This window comes from Trichechus manatus, unplaced genomic scaffold (genome assembly GCF_000243295.1).
Source record: "Trichechus manatus latirostris isolate Lorelei unplaced genomic scaffold, TriManLat1.0 scaffold00404, whole genome shotgun sequence".
In the NCBI taxonomy this organism is placed as follows: Eukaryota; Metazoa; Chordata; class Mammalia; order Sirenia; family Trichechidae; genus Trichechus; species Trichechus manatus.
This window is the reverse complement of record NW_004444340.1, coordinates 118,595-135,590: the sequence shown is the minus strand read 5'-3', so window position 1 is coordinate 135,590 and position 16,996 is coordinate 118,595. Positions and strand designations below refer to the sequence as shown.

At 37.9% G+C, this 16,996-nt stretch overlaps 1 protein-coding gene across 1 annotated transcript in view; it reads right to left on the bottom strand.

Annotated features, from left to right (window-relative positions):
• The window catches only part of MEI4 (meiotic double-stranded break formation protein 4), a 222,640-nt gene extending 212,992 nt beyond the window's left edge, over positions 1 to 9,648 (bottom strand). Inside the window, exon 1 of the mRNA XM_004391026.3 lies at positions 9,420 to 9,648. Coding sequence (XP_004391083.2) covers positions 9,420 to 9,648 — 229 coding nt within the window. The remainder of the gene's footprint in view (positions 1 to 9,419) is intronic.
• Between the last annotated feature and the right edge of the window lie 7,348 nt (positions 9,649 to 16,996).

The window sequence follows — 16,996 nt, the reverse complement described above, 5'->3', positions numbered from 1 at the left end:
AGTGCCCGCCCCTTCTGGAGGTCCAGGCCACTCCCTCCACTTGTGCTCTATCTTCTCTTTGAGATTTTAAGCCCTAAGACACCTTTGATCCCTTTATCATTCCCTCTTCCCTCTGTGTCTTCCACTTTTCTTTCTCTGCTAATTCCTTCCCATCAAAATACCTGCACACGCTAAAGTCCTTCCCATCTTCAAAAACAAAACAAAACAAACCTCTACCTTGTACCCTCTCCAACTACTAACCTATCTTTTTTTTTCTTCCCTTCACAGCCAAGTCCCTCAACAACAAAAAATAGTCTTGCCACTCAAATTGTGGTCCTCAGACCAGCAGTATCAGCATCACCAGGGAGTTTCCAGAATTCAAAATCTCAGGCCCACTCCATGTATCCTATATCTCATTTCCTTCTTTCTTTGATAATGGGATTGATGTTACTCCATAAATTTTCTGAGCCTAAGCTATACTCCAGACCTGTTCTATTCACTGCGCACTGAATTTACTCTAAAAGTCAAATTCCAGCATGTCCAGTATCCAAATATTAATTCCAGAATCCTCATAGTATCTTCAGATTTCTAACCACGTCTTAAAACTCAAAAACAGGTAACAGGGCATTTAAAAAAATAAAACATGGATAAAAACTGCAAAAAAATAAATATAATCCTAAATGTAAAGACTAGATTAAGATTTGCTACAGGTTAAACTATTAAGAAAAAAAAATCCATATTGAGCAAAGACCTAGGGATGAAAAAGTACTTTGAACAGTTTTAGCTATGTCCCACAAAAGTAAAGCCCATGGTGTTCCTCTTCATTTACTCTGTTCTAATCAAACTACTGTACACATATATGGCTCCCACAAAGGCAGGAGCCCTGATATGCATCCTACCTTGATCCCTATCAGTGCCCCCTAGGACACCAAGTCATGTTCTCTGTGCCCTTCTTCCATCAGTAGACTCCTACGGGGGCTTGACAGATCTTCAGAAACTAAAGATCAGTAAGGTCATGTTGTTTCAGGTATTCATACTCACATAAACTATGTCTAAACTTATTCTTTAAACAAATATTCACTAAGCACGGTCTCCATACCAGATACTGTGATAATACCAGGAATACAGTGGTGATGAGGATAGACACAATTCCTGCCAACATGGAGTTTAGGACTGCAGGAAAGACAAACTGCTTACACATTTGGGATTAGGCTTACAAATGCCATGAAAAGTACTGAATACTATGGAGAACCACAGCAGGAGAATTTAGTCTGGAGAGGTAGTCAGGGGAAGCAGAAGGGATATTAAAACTGCATCAGAAAAAAGAAGAGTACACAGCCAGACAAAAAGGAGGGGGGGACATATTACATAGAGGAGAACAGCACATATGGAAACCTGGAACTGAGAAAGAACAGGGGTATTCAAGTAAGTGAAAAATTTAGTGTGGCAGAGTGCAGAGATGTGAAGGATATAGGTGGTAAGAGGCTGGGCTGGAGAGGTAAACAAGTGCCATGTTCTGGAGAACCTTGTGGACCATTTTAAAGATTTTGGATTTTATCCTAAAGTCAATGAGAAGACTTTAGACTGCGCTGCAAGCTGGACTAGAAAGCAGTAAGGCTACAGCTACAGACATTGTCATGGATTATGTCCCCTAAAAATATGTGTCAACTTGGTTAGGCCATGATTCCCAGCATTGTGTGGTTGTCCTCCATTTTGTGATAGTAATTTTATGTTAAAGAGGATTAGGGTGGGATTGTAACACCCTTAATAAGGTCATATCCCTGAACCAATGTAAAGGGACTTTCCCTGGAGTATAGCCCGCACCACCTTTTATCTTACAAGAGATAAAAGAAAAAGGAAGCAAGCAGAGAGGGGGGACCTCATACCACCAAGAAAGCAATGCCGGGAACAGAGCGCATCCTTTGGACCCAGGGTTCCTGTGTGGAGAAGCTCTTAATCCAGGGGAAGGATGATGACAAGGACCTTCCTCCAGAGCCAACAGAGACAGAGCCTTTCCCTGGAGCTGACACCCTGAATGTGGACTTCTAGTCTATTAGACTATGAGAAAATAAATTTCTCTTTGTTGAAGCCATCCACTTGTGGTATTTCTGTTACAGCAGCACTAGACAAAGAAGACAGACATGGGATCTAATTGGGATAAATCAGGAAAAACCAAGGAAGTGGCACTGAGAAGGTAGTGAAAAGACTGCAGAGATACACAGAAAGTAGATTCAACCCAAATCGGGGATTACTTGGACATTTAAAATAGTTTCTTGGTACCCAGCTTAGGCAATGAAGATGGTTGTATCATGCAATGAGATTCAGAGTCCAGTAGGAGGAAGAGATCTGGGAGGAAGATGATGTCCACTGGGAACACCGCATACTGTGGAATGCTCAGCTGTCCTCACCTAAGCCCAGCCTCTGGAGCTCCATTGCTTCTTCCAGCCCCAGCCCTTTTGCCAATCCTTGTTTGGCCCTTCTAGCTTCCACCTCCAAACACCATTCCTAGCAGAGCCAGCTCCTGTTACATAATTAAGGTGTTTACATATCTAAATTACTGCCTTGCGACTCTTAAAGCCATTTGATACTATGAGTTTTTATTACATTACTTTATCTGTATGTTGATGATCTATAATATCAGAAGATTAATTCAATTTTGTTGTTGTTGTTAGGTGCCATCTAGTTCGTTCTGACTCATAGTAACCCTATGTACAACATAATGAAACACTGCCCAGTCCAGCACCCTCCTCACAATCATTGTTATATTTGAGCCCATTGTTGCAGCCACTGTGTCAATCCATCTCATTGAGGGTCTTCCTTTCTTCCGCTGACTCTCTGTTTTACCAAGCATAATATCCTTCTCCAGGTCCCCCCGATAACACGTCCAAAGTACATGAGACTAAGTCTTGCCATCATTCCTTCCAAGGAGCACTCCAGCAGTATTTCTTCCAAGACAGACTTGTTCATTCTTCTGGCAGTCCATGGTATATTTAATATTCCTCCTCAACACCATAATTCAAAGGCATCAATTCTTCTTCGGTCTTCTTTATTCACTGTCCAGCTTTCATGCATATGAGGTGACTGAAATATTATGGCTGAGTCAGGTGCACCTTAGTCCTCAAAGTGAAATCTTTGCTTTTCAACACTTTAAAGAGGTCTTTTGCAGCAGATTTGCCCAAGGCGATACATCGTTTGATTTCCTGACTGCTGCTTCCATGGGCGTTGACTGTGGATCCAAGTAAATGAAATTTGACAACATCAATCGTTTTCTCCATTTACCATGATGTTGCTTACTGGTCCAGTTGTAAGAATTTTTATTTTCTTCATGTTGAGGCGTAATCCATACTGAAGGCTGTAGTCTTTGATCTTAATAAGCACTTCAAGTGCTCTTCGATTTCAATAAGCAAGGTTGTGTCACCCACATATCACAGGTTGTTAATGAGTCTTGAATTTCTTGCAGTTCCCTATTGATGTACTGCTGCAATCACTTTTGAATGATCTTCAGCAAAATTTTACTTGAGTGTGATATTATTGATATCGTTCGATAATTTCTGCATTCTATGTGGAAAATTCAATTCTATATGAGTAAAACATGTCTAGTATGTAATTGTATATTTACTTTATATTATTTTAGAGCCTTTCATTAGAATCTATGTTAAACTAAGGGCACTTTCTGTGATGTTTATGTACATTATACATGTATATTTTAAATTAACTGCAATTTTGAACAAATTTCCATCATTAATATATTTGAGAATTTATACCATAGGAACTTATGTGCAAGCTAAGAAGAAAATATGTATGCATTCATTTTCCATGTGTTTACAGCACCTGTTTTTACAGTGAATGCCCCCACTTATAAATACTGAGCTCCACAATCTTGCCTATAAGTCAGTTATTTGCAATGTTTCCTCAGTAGCTGGTCTGGGGTTGTGTGAGAAGAACAAAGAAAGATGGGACAGAGGCTGAATAGCCTGTGACCAGGGAAGTGGCAGTTAGGAGGGGAAAACAAGCTCTACCTTGATCTGGTGGTGTACATCAGAGGCGACTTTGATATTCAGCCCCTGTTCTGTCCCTTCCTTACCACCAATCTAGCCACCTCACCACCCACCCCACTGCCAAAAAAAAAAAAATCTTTCCTTGAATCTAAACTTACACAAGATGAGAAGCAGGGACTATGGACAGCAATGGTGCACTGGGGATTCAAGGTATCCTCAGAATATACTATAGGAAAGTGGGGAGAGTGGAGATGGAGGGCACACTTCAGCAGTGTCAGCTAGTAGGGTAGGAAAGTTCTTACAACCACCTGATTGGGCTGGGTGTTTCCCAGGGCTGAACACTTTTAGAAGAACTAAGTTCAACCTAAACTAATTTTGATGCTGTGCACACACACACACACACACCCCAGCACTCTACACAAGCACCCTGTACTCTATAAATATTTACTAAACATGTAAATCAATGACTTAATTTGATTTGATTTTCTCTAAACTTCTTTTCACTCTAACCAGTTGCTTATTCAGTAGCTTATCTATCATTTATGAAGACACGGAGTACTTGAAATTGTGGGAGAACAAAAACACATACTTGACACTTCATCCATCTACTTTCTTCTTATGAATGTCAAAAAGTACAATAGCAACAGTCCAGCTCCTCCCTGCCTCCCCACCACCACCCATCCACAAATACAAATTAAAATTTTAATCCTAAATCTGCTCATTGAAGTTCTGTGCCATTTTTCCCACCAACAAAGCCCTGCTTCTGTCACCACACACCCCCTTCACTCCCTAGTCTACATTCAGGAACAGCCACTAGCATCTTCCTGACCAGTCTCTATGCTCTAGTCTCCCTCACTCACTCACCAGATCAGACTAAAACTTTGTCAACATTATGAGCCCATCATTAACAGGAAGTTATCCAGATTAAAGAACATAATTTTTTTTCTCTCTCTGTTTCTTCCCTGTACTTCGAGAAGATGCTTGAGAGAAAAAGCAGAGCTAACTCATTGAAGACTCCCACCCCAGTATGTAAGTTATGATGTGTTTAGATATAAGAAACAGAACACTTGGATAAAAATGGCTTAAAAATGTTTACTTTTTAAAAAAAACTCACAGTAAAGTAATCCTAGAGTTGCTTTGGCTGCTCAGCAATGTCAATAAGGACCCATGTGCTTCTAATCCATCTACTTCAGCACCCTTAGCACACTGGATTTAATTTTTTAATATTGCCTCATAGCTCCAAATGGCTACCACAGTTCCAGGCATCATATCTTCATGTGACAGTGTCCCATACAGAAAACAAGGGATTGAGGTAAACACTTTTAAAATTGCTCTCTTTCATGTGCCTCAATTGTTTTATCTGGGAGGCAAATCTTTACCAAAATGTCAGAAGATTGCTTTTTACCCTTTATTTGCCAGAATTAGGCCCATGTCCAACCTTTGAACAATACTGGTAGAAAAGCCTAAGCCTTTCATTGATTAGCCCACTGAAGTTGAGTACACTGGGACCCAAACAAAATTGGAGTGTTTTAGTAAGGAATAAGGGAGCTAGGTATCAAGTAGACAACCAACAATGTCTGCCACACATCACCAAAAAGGTTTTGATAAATGTATTACTGAATATCTGAGCTTCTTTCTTAATTTCTTTCTGTTTGTCTGTCTTTCTTCTACTAGTGAGCATTTAAGTGAAATAAAAATGTATCAAAATTCCAAGAACAAATTCTAGTTATCCTTTCTCTGTACAGTCTAGTCTCTTAATAAATACAATAAGGGCATATATTCCTCTTTAAGAAACTGTAGAAAAATAAATTATTAAAATAAAGAAATAGATGAGTTCCTGAAATATTGCATAAACCATATCATACTTCGTTATTTGTTTACTTTGCCATTTCAGCTATGTTCTATTTAATTCAGGATTGCACAGTTGCTTCAATGGATAGTTGATGCTGTAAATTAAGTTTCCCAGCCTCTCAATCTGTCAAGAAGCGTTGCAATCAACATTTATTGAGGGCCTGCTATCCCTCAACACTTAAGAACAGTTGTACAAGGATAGCAACCCTGAAAATTCCAGAAAGAAATATTTAATAATATAAATACATCTGTAATACAGTTTTGATTTTCAGGTATGGCGTTTCCTTAGAACAAAGCATATTAGTCTTTTCAAGTGGTGCATTTAAATAACTGCTGTGTGTGTTTTTCCTTTATTTTCCTATCCATCTGATATCCCATTTCTTATTTTTTTTCCTCTCCCCTTTAACAATGACTCCATTTATCTGAATCTATTCATTTATTCCTCATTTTGGAAGTTTAAGCTAACAGATAGAGAGACAGATTACTTCCAAACATCTGCACTTACATGCTTTACCTCCAACTCCTGCTGTGAGTAAAGCTGATTTTAACTGTATGATTTTTGAAAATTTCTCTCTCAGGTACTGTAAGTTAAAGCACTTCAATGTAAGAACAAGTTATTACCCAGTCCTTCACTGTTAGGTACATTCATGATATGAACAAATAATATACACCATTATATCAGTGTTATAAATAGACTCTTGATGGTAAACCAGTTTTTGATAACCATGAATGTTTACGATAGTTTAAGCTTACTAGATATTTTTAAATGTGTCAACTGATAAATGCACAGAAAAAAATTCAGAAAATATTATTATGTTTGCCACTCTCTGGATATATTCAAGAGCCCACTACCTAGAAAGACTTTAGAGAAATTAAAATGTAGCTATAAATCTTGTAATACTATTTTTACTTGCACTGTAATAGGATTTTAGTAACATCTGGGTATTAGGTTAGCAGGTTCTCCTGATAATTCTCAAAACTAAAGACAGTGCTCTATTACCCACTACACTTGCACACTCATAATGCAACAGCCACAGTCTTTACAATGACTCCTCTTCCTCTGTTCACCCCTCAAATGTTGGTATCTGCAGGGGTTTCCCTGTCAGTTCCATTCTCCCTGGGAGTCTCATCTACAGCTATGACTTCAACTATTACTTAAAGACTAATGAATTCTAAATCTGTGTCTATATATCCAGCCTGTTCATCCCCTCTGAGTTTTAGGACCCTACTTCCACCTCCCAAATAGGTATCTATACCTGTGTATGTCACTGCTTAACCTACACTCAGTAGTCTCTGGGTGGTGCAAACAGTTAACATGTTCAGCAGGTAACTGAAAGGTTGGAGGTTCAAGTCTACCCAGAGTCACCTAAGAAGAAAAATCTAGCAATCTACTTCTGAAGTATCAGCCACTGAAAACACTACAGAGCATAGTTCTATTCTTACACTCACGGGTTACCATGCGTCGGAATTAACTCAATGGCAATTGATTTTTAACCTACACTCAGAAAAACCTGAACTCAATTTTTGTGTTCACTATCTGGATTCAAAACATCACTATTAATCCTAAATGTCTGTATCTTCCTTAACCACTCTCTGAAATCCTAAGTTTCTGAAATCATTCACAAATATCTCTTCTCCTTTCTGTTCTCACTATTCTAGACCTAGTTCAGCTCATCATTCCTTATATGGGGCTTTTCTAAAAGATTTTAAAACTGGTTTCCTTGCTTCTCATTTGCTATATTCAAGTCATCCTCTGCATTCTACTTCCATTCAGTAAATATTTATTGAGCACTTTCTACGTGTCAGGCTTTGGACTGGGTACTGAGTAGATGCTGTTAGGTGTCATCCAGTCGATTCCGACTCACACGGACCCAGTGTGATAGAGTAGAACTGCCCGTATGGATTTCCTAGGCTGTATGCAACCTTTGTAAGAGTAGATCACCAGGTCTTTTCTCTGGTGGAGCCTCTGAGTGGGTTCAAACCTCCAGTCTTCCAGTTAACTTAACCACTGAGTCACAAAATGCTGAGAAAATCAAAGGCCCTCTCCTCAATGAACTTAGACTCTAGTTCAGGAGATAAGGCAGCAACCAAGCAAACAAATAAATAAGCAATCCATAGGGGATGCTTGAGTAAAGAATAACTGGTGAGGGGTGCTATATAGATAGGGTAGTCAGGAAGACCTCACTGAGGAGGTGTTATTTGGAATAAGATCTATAGGAAAGGAAGAGGCCATCTAGCTAGCCACACGAAAAGCCAGAGAGAAGAGCATAACAAAGGTCCAAGGTAAGAAAGAGCCTTTGAAGACCTGAGGAAAGGCCAAGGTGGATGGAGCTAGTCAACAAGGGGGAGAGTGGATGAGATGAGGTGGGAAAGATAAGTGGAGGTAAAACCATCCATGCTGCTATGCGTTACAGTCAGAATATAACAAGAACCAAGGAAGGGCTTTATGTAAAGAAGTAACATGAGTTTATTCACATTTTTAAAAGGTCACCAGAATTATGTTTCTTAATCACAATATGGGTATCAATCCTCTGCTTCAAAAAAGTTCAGTGGTTTCTGAGGAACAGGTGATCATATGTTCCAGTTTGCTCAAGTGAGTCCTGGTTTTTGCCTGTCGAACTAGTGTAATTATTAACAGCACTCCTTTTACTCTCACATGGGTCCCAGTGAAGATAATAAATTTTATGGTCAACTTACTAATGAGAAATACAGTAAAATATCCCTCAGGATGACATTCAATACCCTTCTGAATCTGGTCACAACTCACCTTTATTTCTTTCTCCCTGTCACATCTCTACCACACGCCTCTTCACCATGTAATGATTACTTGGTCACTCTGGTGGCATATACTCTGAAAGTTGGGTTACTCTGAAATACAATACTAGCAGTGGGCTAAATGGGACATGTGCCCTACACTCTTGTACTTTTTCTCATGTTCCTGCTTCTTGCTAGATACTCTTGTGACCATCTCACTGGCTATGGACAGACTCTTGAGGGCCAGACCGGAGAAGCCTTCCCAGCAACCAGGCAGAATGAATGGCTTCTTCCTCTGTATTTTGTCAGTATCTCTGCCGTAGTATTTACCACAACTGGATTAATTATTTATAGGTCTGTTTTCCCTACTAGAAGGGCAGGTACTTAACAGCAAGGACAACATCTCATCTTATGTGTTTTTGGATCCTCATAACCCACCACATGCCTGGCCCATAGCTGGTAATTGATGTATGACTACTGGATGAATTAATTTATATAAAATCAAAATAAAAATGCAAAGTAAAATAACAAGGTTGGACAATGAGGTTTTACAATGCATTTCTCTAATAAGCTTAAAACATTATTGTCTTCACATTTACACTATATTCATTCTCTAACTTCATCCCAAAGTCTAATATAGCTCCATTCATTGGAACATAAAAATAACTTTTAATGAATGACTAGAAGTAAGGAAAAAAAAATCTGTATAGGACAAGAGGAAATCTAATTTTCAAGGAAACTAAACAATTTGGTATTTTGGTAAGAAATTCCTAAATAATTGTGAAGCTGAACTAAAACAGGACAGCATATTATCAAAAAGTGATTTCACATACTCACCATTCTTAAAAGATCCTAAACAAATCCTGTTCAGAAGTTTCTGACGTAATTGCAGAACTTCAGCTTCCAAGGCTTCGACTTTTGATCTCCACTTAGACTCCTGCCCAGACACCATCCTTGCAAGTTGTTCTGTGTATTCTCTGCTGCTTTTGTCTGCTGGCTTTGAGCGGATAATTGCCAGGGCCAGAGCCATCTGTGAAGTTCTCAAATACCATGCTTGAACATCCATCCTGGCTTTTGTCCCTATCGTTTAATAAGAAAAAAAGTTACAGAAATTCCTTTTAACTTTTACAGTGCATTTCACTTGCTCAAAATTGATTTTGCACAGCAACACTAATTAATAAGTTTCTCGATAAACTTCACAACAAGTAACAGAGCAATATTCTTAGGAACTGAAAACAGTATGAGAAAAATATGCAGAAGAAAAATGCATGCAAATGCACATTAAGTGTATTAAGATTCAAATAGTAGGTTCCAACAATTTGACAAATTTCTTGGGGCAGAAAAAACACACATGAATTCATTTAGTAGTCTGTAACCAGAGGTACACGTCACACTCTTCTAGGGAGTTTTTAAATATGTATGTGCCTGGTCTCACCCCCAAAAAGTTCAGATTCAGCAAATCTGGGGTAGGACTGAGGCTTTTATATTTTGAAGAGTCTACCAGGTAATCAGAACCACTAAATTAAATTATTTATTTACATTTAAGCCCTTCATCTCCTCAAACCCATTCTACTAAGTCTTAGAGCCCCTGCATCTTAACCTTTCGTTCCTTAATAGACCTTAACTTGCTATTCCTGCTTCTAACCAGACCTCTTCATGTGAGGTCAATATGAAGACAGATGAGGCCAATCTTTTCAATATTTGTACCATCTAAGTTGTGATTCTGCTCTGCTTCTATACTTCCAAAGGCTTCCAATTGCCACCAATGGGCATGCTTTTCCAAATCAAGGCTATGTAGCAGTCTGTTAATATGAATGTACTTATTGGGACAACATGTTAGAACATTGCATTCATTGATGTAATATCATCATCTCTACTGAAGATTAAGTCTCTTGTGGGCTTCCACCATGTTTTATTGGACTTTCATAGGGCCTTGTACATAATGTGCACTAAATAAAACTTTTTAATAAATAGTTAATGGTACAATGATTCAGAAAATTCAGTTTGGCTATCATTCCTATCCTACTACACAAGTTCAAAGTCTTCACCCCACACTTCAAACTTTTTATCTTTCAGTTCTGTCCTGTCACTGTAGTTAGATCACATCCATACAAGCAGATACACACAGCCTAAACTCATTAGCATTCACATCTCTGCTCATAAATTTTCCCCACTATGATTTCCCCACTCTGACTCTCTGATCTGTCAAAGCACTGGCTGTGCATCTTTCAAAGAACAGCTCATCTACTACCATATAAAATCTTCTCAGATTTAGTCTCGCCTAGAACAATGTGTGCCTAACTGATATCCTATAATTCATCACTGAAAATACATAATCTAACAGGTATCATAATGCCGTTTTATAATAGGTAGTGGACACAAAAATGTGTTGCTCTATATGTTTATCACTGCATTACTTTATAATACTGAAAACTGGGACCAACGGTAAATAATGGTATAGCCATACAAATGAACATTACATGGCCATTAAAAATTGGATTTTCAGGGACTTTTCAATAGCATGGAATAATGCTGATAGTATAGAGGGGAAAAAATGTGGACCTGAAATTATATGTACAGTATGATCCTAATTATGTAAAAAATAGAAAACACAATAAATAGAATTAATCTCTAACTGCAGAATTACAGATAATTTCTACTTTATAATTTATATTCCAGTTTTCCTAATTTTCTGCAATTAACATATAGTAATTTACAATCAGAAAATCATATATAAAGAAAACAGAGTTCTAAAGCAAAGTATTGCTGTCATAACCTTTCATTGCTATAGAATACAACAAGGACTGAACCAAAAACCGAAACCTGCTGCTGTCGAGTGGATTCCAACTCATAGCAACCCTGTAGGACAGAGCAGAATTGCCCTATAGGGTTCCCAAGGAGCAGCTGGTGGATTTGAACTGCCGACCTTTTGTTTAACAGCTGAGCTCTTAACCACTATGCCACCAGAGTTAAATACTGTTAAAACGGACAAACTACATAATTAGAATTATAGCTTCACTTGTTTCAGCTTTCACACAACCATTTCACTCAGGTGGTTCACTCTCCATCTGTTGTCAGCGATTGGGAGCAGTGGACTGTCTGACACTCACTGGATGGTCTTCCCTAAAGAAGTAAGCCTGTCTGCTGCTACCTATAATGGTAATGACAAGAAGAAAGGGAAGGTGGAAGGAAGGAAGCGAGGCAGGCAGGCAGGAGGTAAAATAATACTTAACCTATTTAAAAGTATTTTGGTTAAAAACGGAACTGATCATTCAATTATAAACAATTGCTATCTAGGCTAAACACACACACACACACACACACACACACACACACACACACACACATAAAGTCTCCTGGATAATAAAAACAACAGCAAACTCCCTGTCATCTTGCATAGATATTTAATTAATTGATTTAAGTGAGCTAATTAATTAAATGTTCTGATTTTTAAGTCATTGTATGTGATTTGTTAATAGTCTTAAAACCATGCTAAATGTCAGTAATTAGAACAAAAATCAAATTATAAAGTCCTTCTCAATGGCAAGTGTGCTAGGGTCACTAGTGTGAACACTGATTAGACTTATACCACGAATGGGCAGAAACAATTGCTAATAAAGATGTCTGCTACTAGCTTGTACAGTATAAATCACATTCAAAACACACACCGCACTACAACCAACCAGTACCAGAGGTTTTAAACTCCATCCTCATGGGTTTTGTTGTTGTTGTTGCTTGTTTGTTTGTTTTGTTAACAGATATATCCTTTTTTATTTTAGAATAACATTTATATCCTCAAAGTACCAATTATAAGCAAAGATAATTCTATTTCCCCTAAAATCTCATGGGAATAATAAATGAGCTTCTCAAGCATATCCTCTGTTTAGTTGAGGAAAGATTAGTAGTAGCTTTCATAAAATCTTTTTTAAATTCAAATTATATTCAAATAATTACAGTAAATAATTAAAATGAACATTTACTGTTCCCCAGGAAGGTATTTAGTGTCATAGATTTCTTAAGAGTTTCAATTATTAAATTTTAACAGTCTTTTTAGAATAGTACAATAGTGCAAATGGGATTTCTTTCTCTTTGCTTTTGAAAGCAGTCCTTACCATAGCAAAGTCCCTGCAGTGCTACAGGAAAATTTAGTTGCATTCCCTATGACCCCTGAATTCTCCTTCGGGCAAAGTGGTATAGAAAAAGCTACTGTGCAAACACTATTTTGTTAATTTTTATCTGCCCTGTTTCTCCATCCTCTTTTTCCCCTAATGAACTTTAATTTGCTTTTAACTAACCAAGTCTCTGAACTGTCAGAATCATGATCTCTAAAGTTAGTTCACCTCCAAGATCACAGATGAAAATTCTACAAAGAGAACAAGATCCCCCCTATACAAGACTAGTGGCAGTTTAAATATGACAACCATTCAGGAGAACATTTTCCTAATTTTTCTAATATTTCCTTAAAAATATTTATCAGCCTCTGGTGTAGCAATAAGAGTTCTAAGATTTTATCTGAATAAAATAATCAGAGCTGCATACAAAACGTTATGCCCATAGATGATTGTAGATTATTTATAATTACTAAAAAAAAAAAAAAATTAGCCTGAACATCTAACAATGTTATTTTAGATGCCATCCAGTTGATTCCTACTCATGGCGACCTCATGTATGCAGAGTAGAACTGCTCCATAGGGTTTTCAAGGCTGTGATCTTTCGGAAACAGATTGCAAGGACGCTTTTCAAAGGTGTCGCTGGGTGGGTTCGAACCGCCAACCTTTCGGTTTAGAGTCAAGCACTTAACTGTTTGCACTACCCAAAGACTCTACAAAAGAGGATGCATTAATCAAATTGTAATATCTGACTAATTGAAATTGAAAAATGTTTTCGAAAATATTTTAAAATATGGAAGAATACTTCTCATATGATGTTAACTGAAGAGTAGATCACAAAAACAGTGCATGCAGTATAATAGCAAAGTTAAAAAAAAATCCATGGATTAATATTGACATACTGATAGGCTTAGAGATAGGAAGGCAGAAGAAGGAAGAGGAGAGAGACTGAGGGAAGAAAAGAGCAAGAGATAAAGGATGGGAGGGAGAAGGAAAGAGAGAAACAGACTAGAGATATTCACCAAAATACAACCAACCATTGACTATGAGTTGAGCTACACAGAATGATTTTTTATTTTCTTCTTACACTTTTCTACAGTTTATAAATTTTCTACAACAAATATTAGAAAGTATATAAGAAAAATACCTTAATACTTATCCTACAGAAATATCTCCTATTCTATATTTTTCAAAGTATAAATTATAGGAAAAATGAAATGGGATTTGGAACGAAGCCTCAGAGTTCTGCAACATTTCATGGTCATGATGAGAAGCTCCAGCCTGTAGAGCTCACCTCCTTAATTCTGATGCACCTTTAACTATAAAACACATCATCAATTTAACAACAGCTTGGGGCAGGGGAGGTGTTGAACGAAAGAACAGCACATTAAACATACTCAGAAATTTTAAATTGTCAAAGTGCTTCCAGAATTAAGGAAACATAGTTAATGGAGTGAGAGATCTACCTTTCAGGTTCTCTAATCTCCCTTCTGATCAGCCTTCCCCCAAATCCACTAAGTCTGTTGATTTCAGACGTTTCCATTGGCCCACAAGTGAATGCATGCCCCTTCATCCAGATGTGTTTGGTGTTTCTTCCACTAATTCAAGGACACACTGGATTCTGAAGTAGGGCAGAAAAACTTTTCAATATGAACAGCAGCAAGCTACTATCGACTGTATCCCCAATGCCAGGAACACTGGCTATTGTTCATTGTAGGCACTCACTGAGGACATCGATTAGTGAACGAATAAATATATTAATACAGGTCATGCAGTCACTGAGAGTTGCCTGGCCAGCTATTAACCCTGGCTCTACTCCGTAGGCCTTTGTCAATCACATAGTAGGGGGAATGCCATCAGAGTGGGCAATGGGGTAGGAAAGGAACTTAATTAGTTAACCTGAAAGTCTCTCTTTACTCTGTGATGCATCCTTTCTGGACAACTTCCAGGGAGTCTACTCACTCTAAGCTTATCCCTCTCTACAGTACACTCCCTAAACTTTCACCAAAATAATTCTTGAGTAAAGAAAATAAAAGAAAGATAAAATCTAGTTCATATACAGATTTAGGTCAGAGGGAAGCTATAAAGCAGAAAGCCAGATTTTATCTAATAGGAGCCCTACAATGCTTTCATCCCAATAAAACAAGAAACTCAAGGTCACTGGCCTAGCATTCCTTAAATCACTGAGATGAATATGATTAAGACAAAGTCTGAGTGCAGGAGGAAGTCCCTCAGGTGACATGGTAGTAGAATACAGGCTTATTGAATACAAGTCTGGGGTGCAACAGAGCTCTGGCAATGCTAGAACTGTAAAATATTGCAAGACTTTTGAGATAATTAGTTTCAGTAAAGTTTGGACAAGGTCTAACATGTAATTTTTGGATTAGATCCGGCTGACAAATTCCCTAATTATTGTTACAGTTTCAGCACATACTGTACTGTGAAGTGCTCAGCAGATTAATGTCATGTGAAATTTTACATAAAAGAATCAGGAGTTACTCAAGATTTCAAATCTCTCCACTTTAATTATTAAGGGGGGCTTTAAAAGCCTTTCTAGCAAAAAGAGCCTGTGCATGACAGGAGGCTTGTAAAGATAAAAGGATACTTACTTTTTTAAAATTTTTTTCCTTCTGCTTCATTCCCATTAAAACAGGCCAACCATCATCATGTTCTTCTTGTTGAAGAAGAGTTAACTAATTATAGATTTTAATTATCTACAGAGTTTCTCAACATTGTTTTCCTTTTTCTTTTTGATTCCTCATACTTCTTTGGTTTCTTATGGGAAATATTTTCCCTGGATTTTGGCAGTGAATACTGCAAAATTTCACATGGGAAAATGTACCACACACAAAAACCACACTGATTGAAAGATGCAGAGTCATGCATACATGGTGTAATCAGCAATCATTTTACATTATGTAAATCCATAGAAGGAAAAGGGAGCCGATGCTTACTATTAACACATATTTAAAAAATAATTTAGGAGATGCATAGGCATTTCCCATTACACTGGTATTTCTCACACTGGTATGGAAATCATTCTTATCACAAAAACATATTGCTCTTATAATATTTATTAAAAAGTCTAAAAAGTTATATAAGTCAAATTCATAAACTCCACAAATTTGGATTCTTTATGAGGCTGTGCTCTGAAGGTAGAAAAATTTATGTGCCATATAACCAGGAAGACTACGGGATGAAACCAGAAATCAAAGAAACAACCAGAAAAGCAACTGAGAGAGGCTCAGCCAATCCCAGGAGAGGCAGAGTCAGCTGGTTTCTGGGGAGCAGCTGGGCCAGGGGCTGACCTTAAAGGCAAACAAAAGACTAAAGAGGGGGAGATAGGCTCAGAGTTGCCTAGACAAGGTAAATGGCCTTACTCAAGAGTCCATTTTATAAATGATGCATTAGGAAAAAGTTTTTTTTTTTTATAACTAATATTATGTATTGCCTTCTTAAACTATATTGCTATGCATATTGAAGATATGAACTAAGAAAGAACAAGCCTCAGGGAAACATTTTCTTTAAGGCTCTTTTTTACTACTGAAAAAGTGTCCCACTTCTCTTCTGTTTTGTGCATTTAAATCTCACCAACGAGACTACCACAAACTTCCCAGAACAATAATGCTCCATGGCTTCTCCTAGGGCTTCATTTTACAAGTAAATCTAATACTTCTTTTATTTTCTACTTAGATTTGCATTTTTAAAAAACAAAATAGAGTGGAGGTCTATTTTCAGTAGCCTAAAAGAGTCTACTATAAGTGATTGTTTCAAAAATATTGAGCACTTTGATTCTATACATAATGTCCTTTGCATTTTTGGCCCTTTAAACTCAGCCACCAATGCTCTCAACTTGCTTCAGACAATAAACACAGAGATGCAATAGAGCTCTCATTGTTGGTAAGCCATCACTCAGGACTGGTCCACAAAGCTTACCCTGCCCTTGCCTGCTCTTGTCCAGGTTCTCAACCTGGTTCTGTGCCTATGCATCCTTCCAAATCACACAGTGACAGACTTGCCTGCCTTCACACTGCAGAATTTGCATCCTTTATCAATTCAATTCTCTTTTCCACCAAGAACCCATCAATTCATAGGATCCATGCTACCCACCTCCCTGCCACACTGAGTACCACCACAACCCCTAAGCAGCTAAGGAATACCAAAAGAAACTGCAGGCCATTTCAAAAAATCGACACAGTGCCGTCTGGGGCAACAAAGAAGAGCATAAGGCATACACCTGTGGGCACCAGGGGAGGGCATACAAGCAGGAATTGGTCTTCTCCAATAGGTGCACCTACGTCTGCG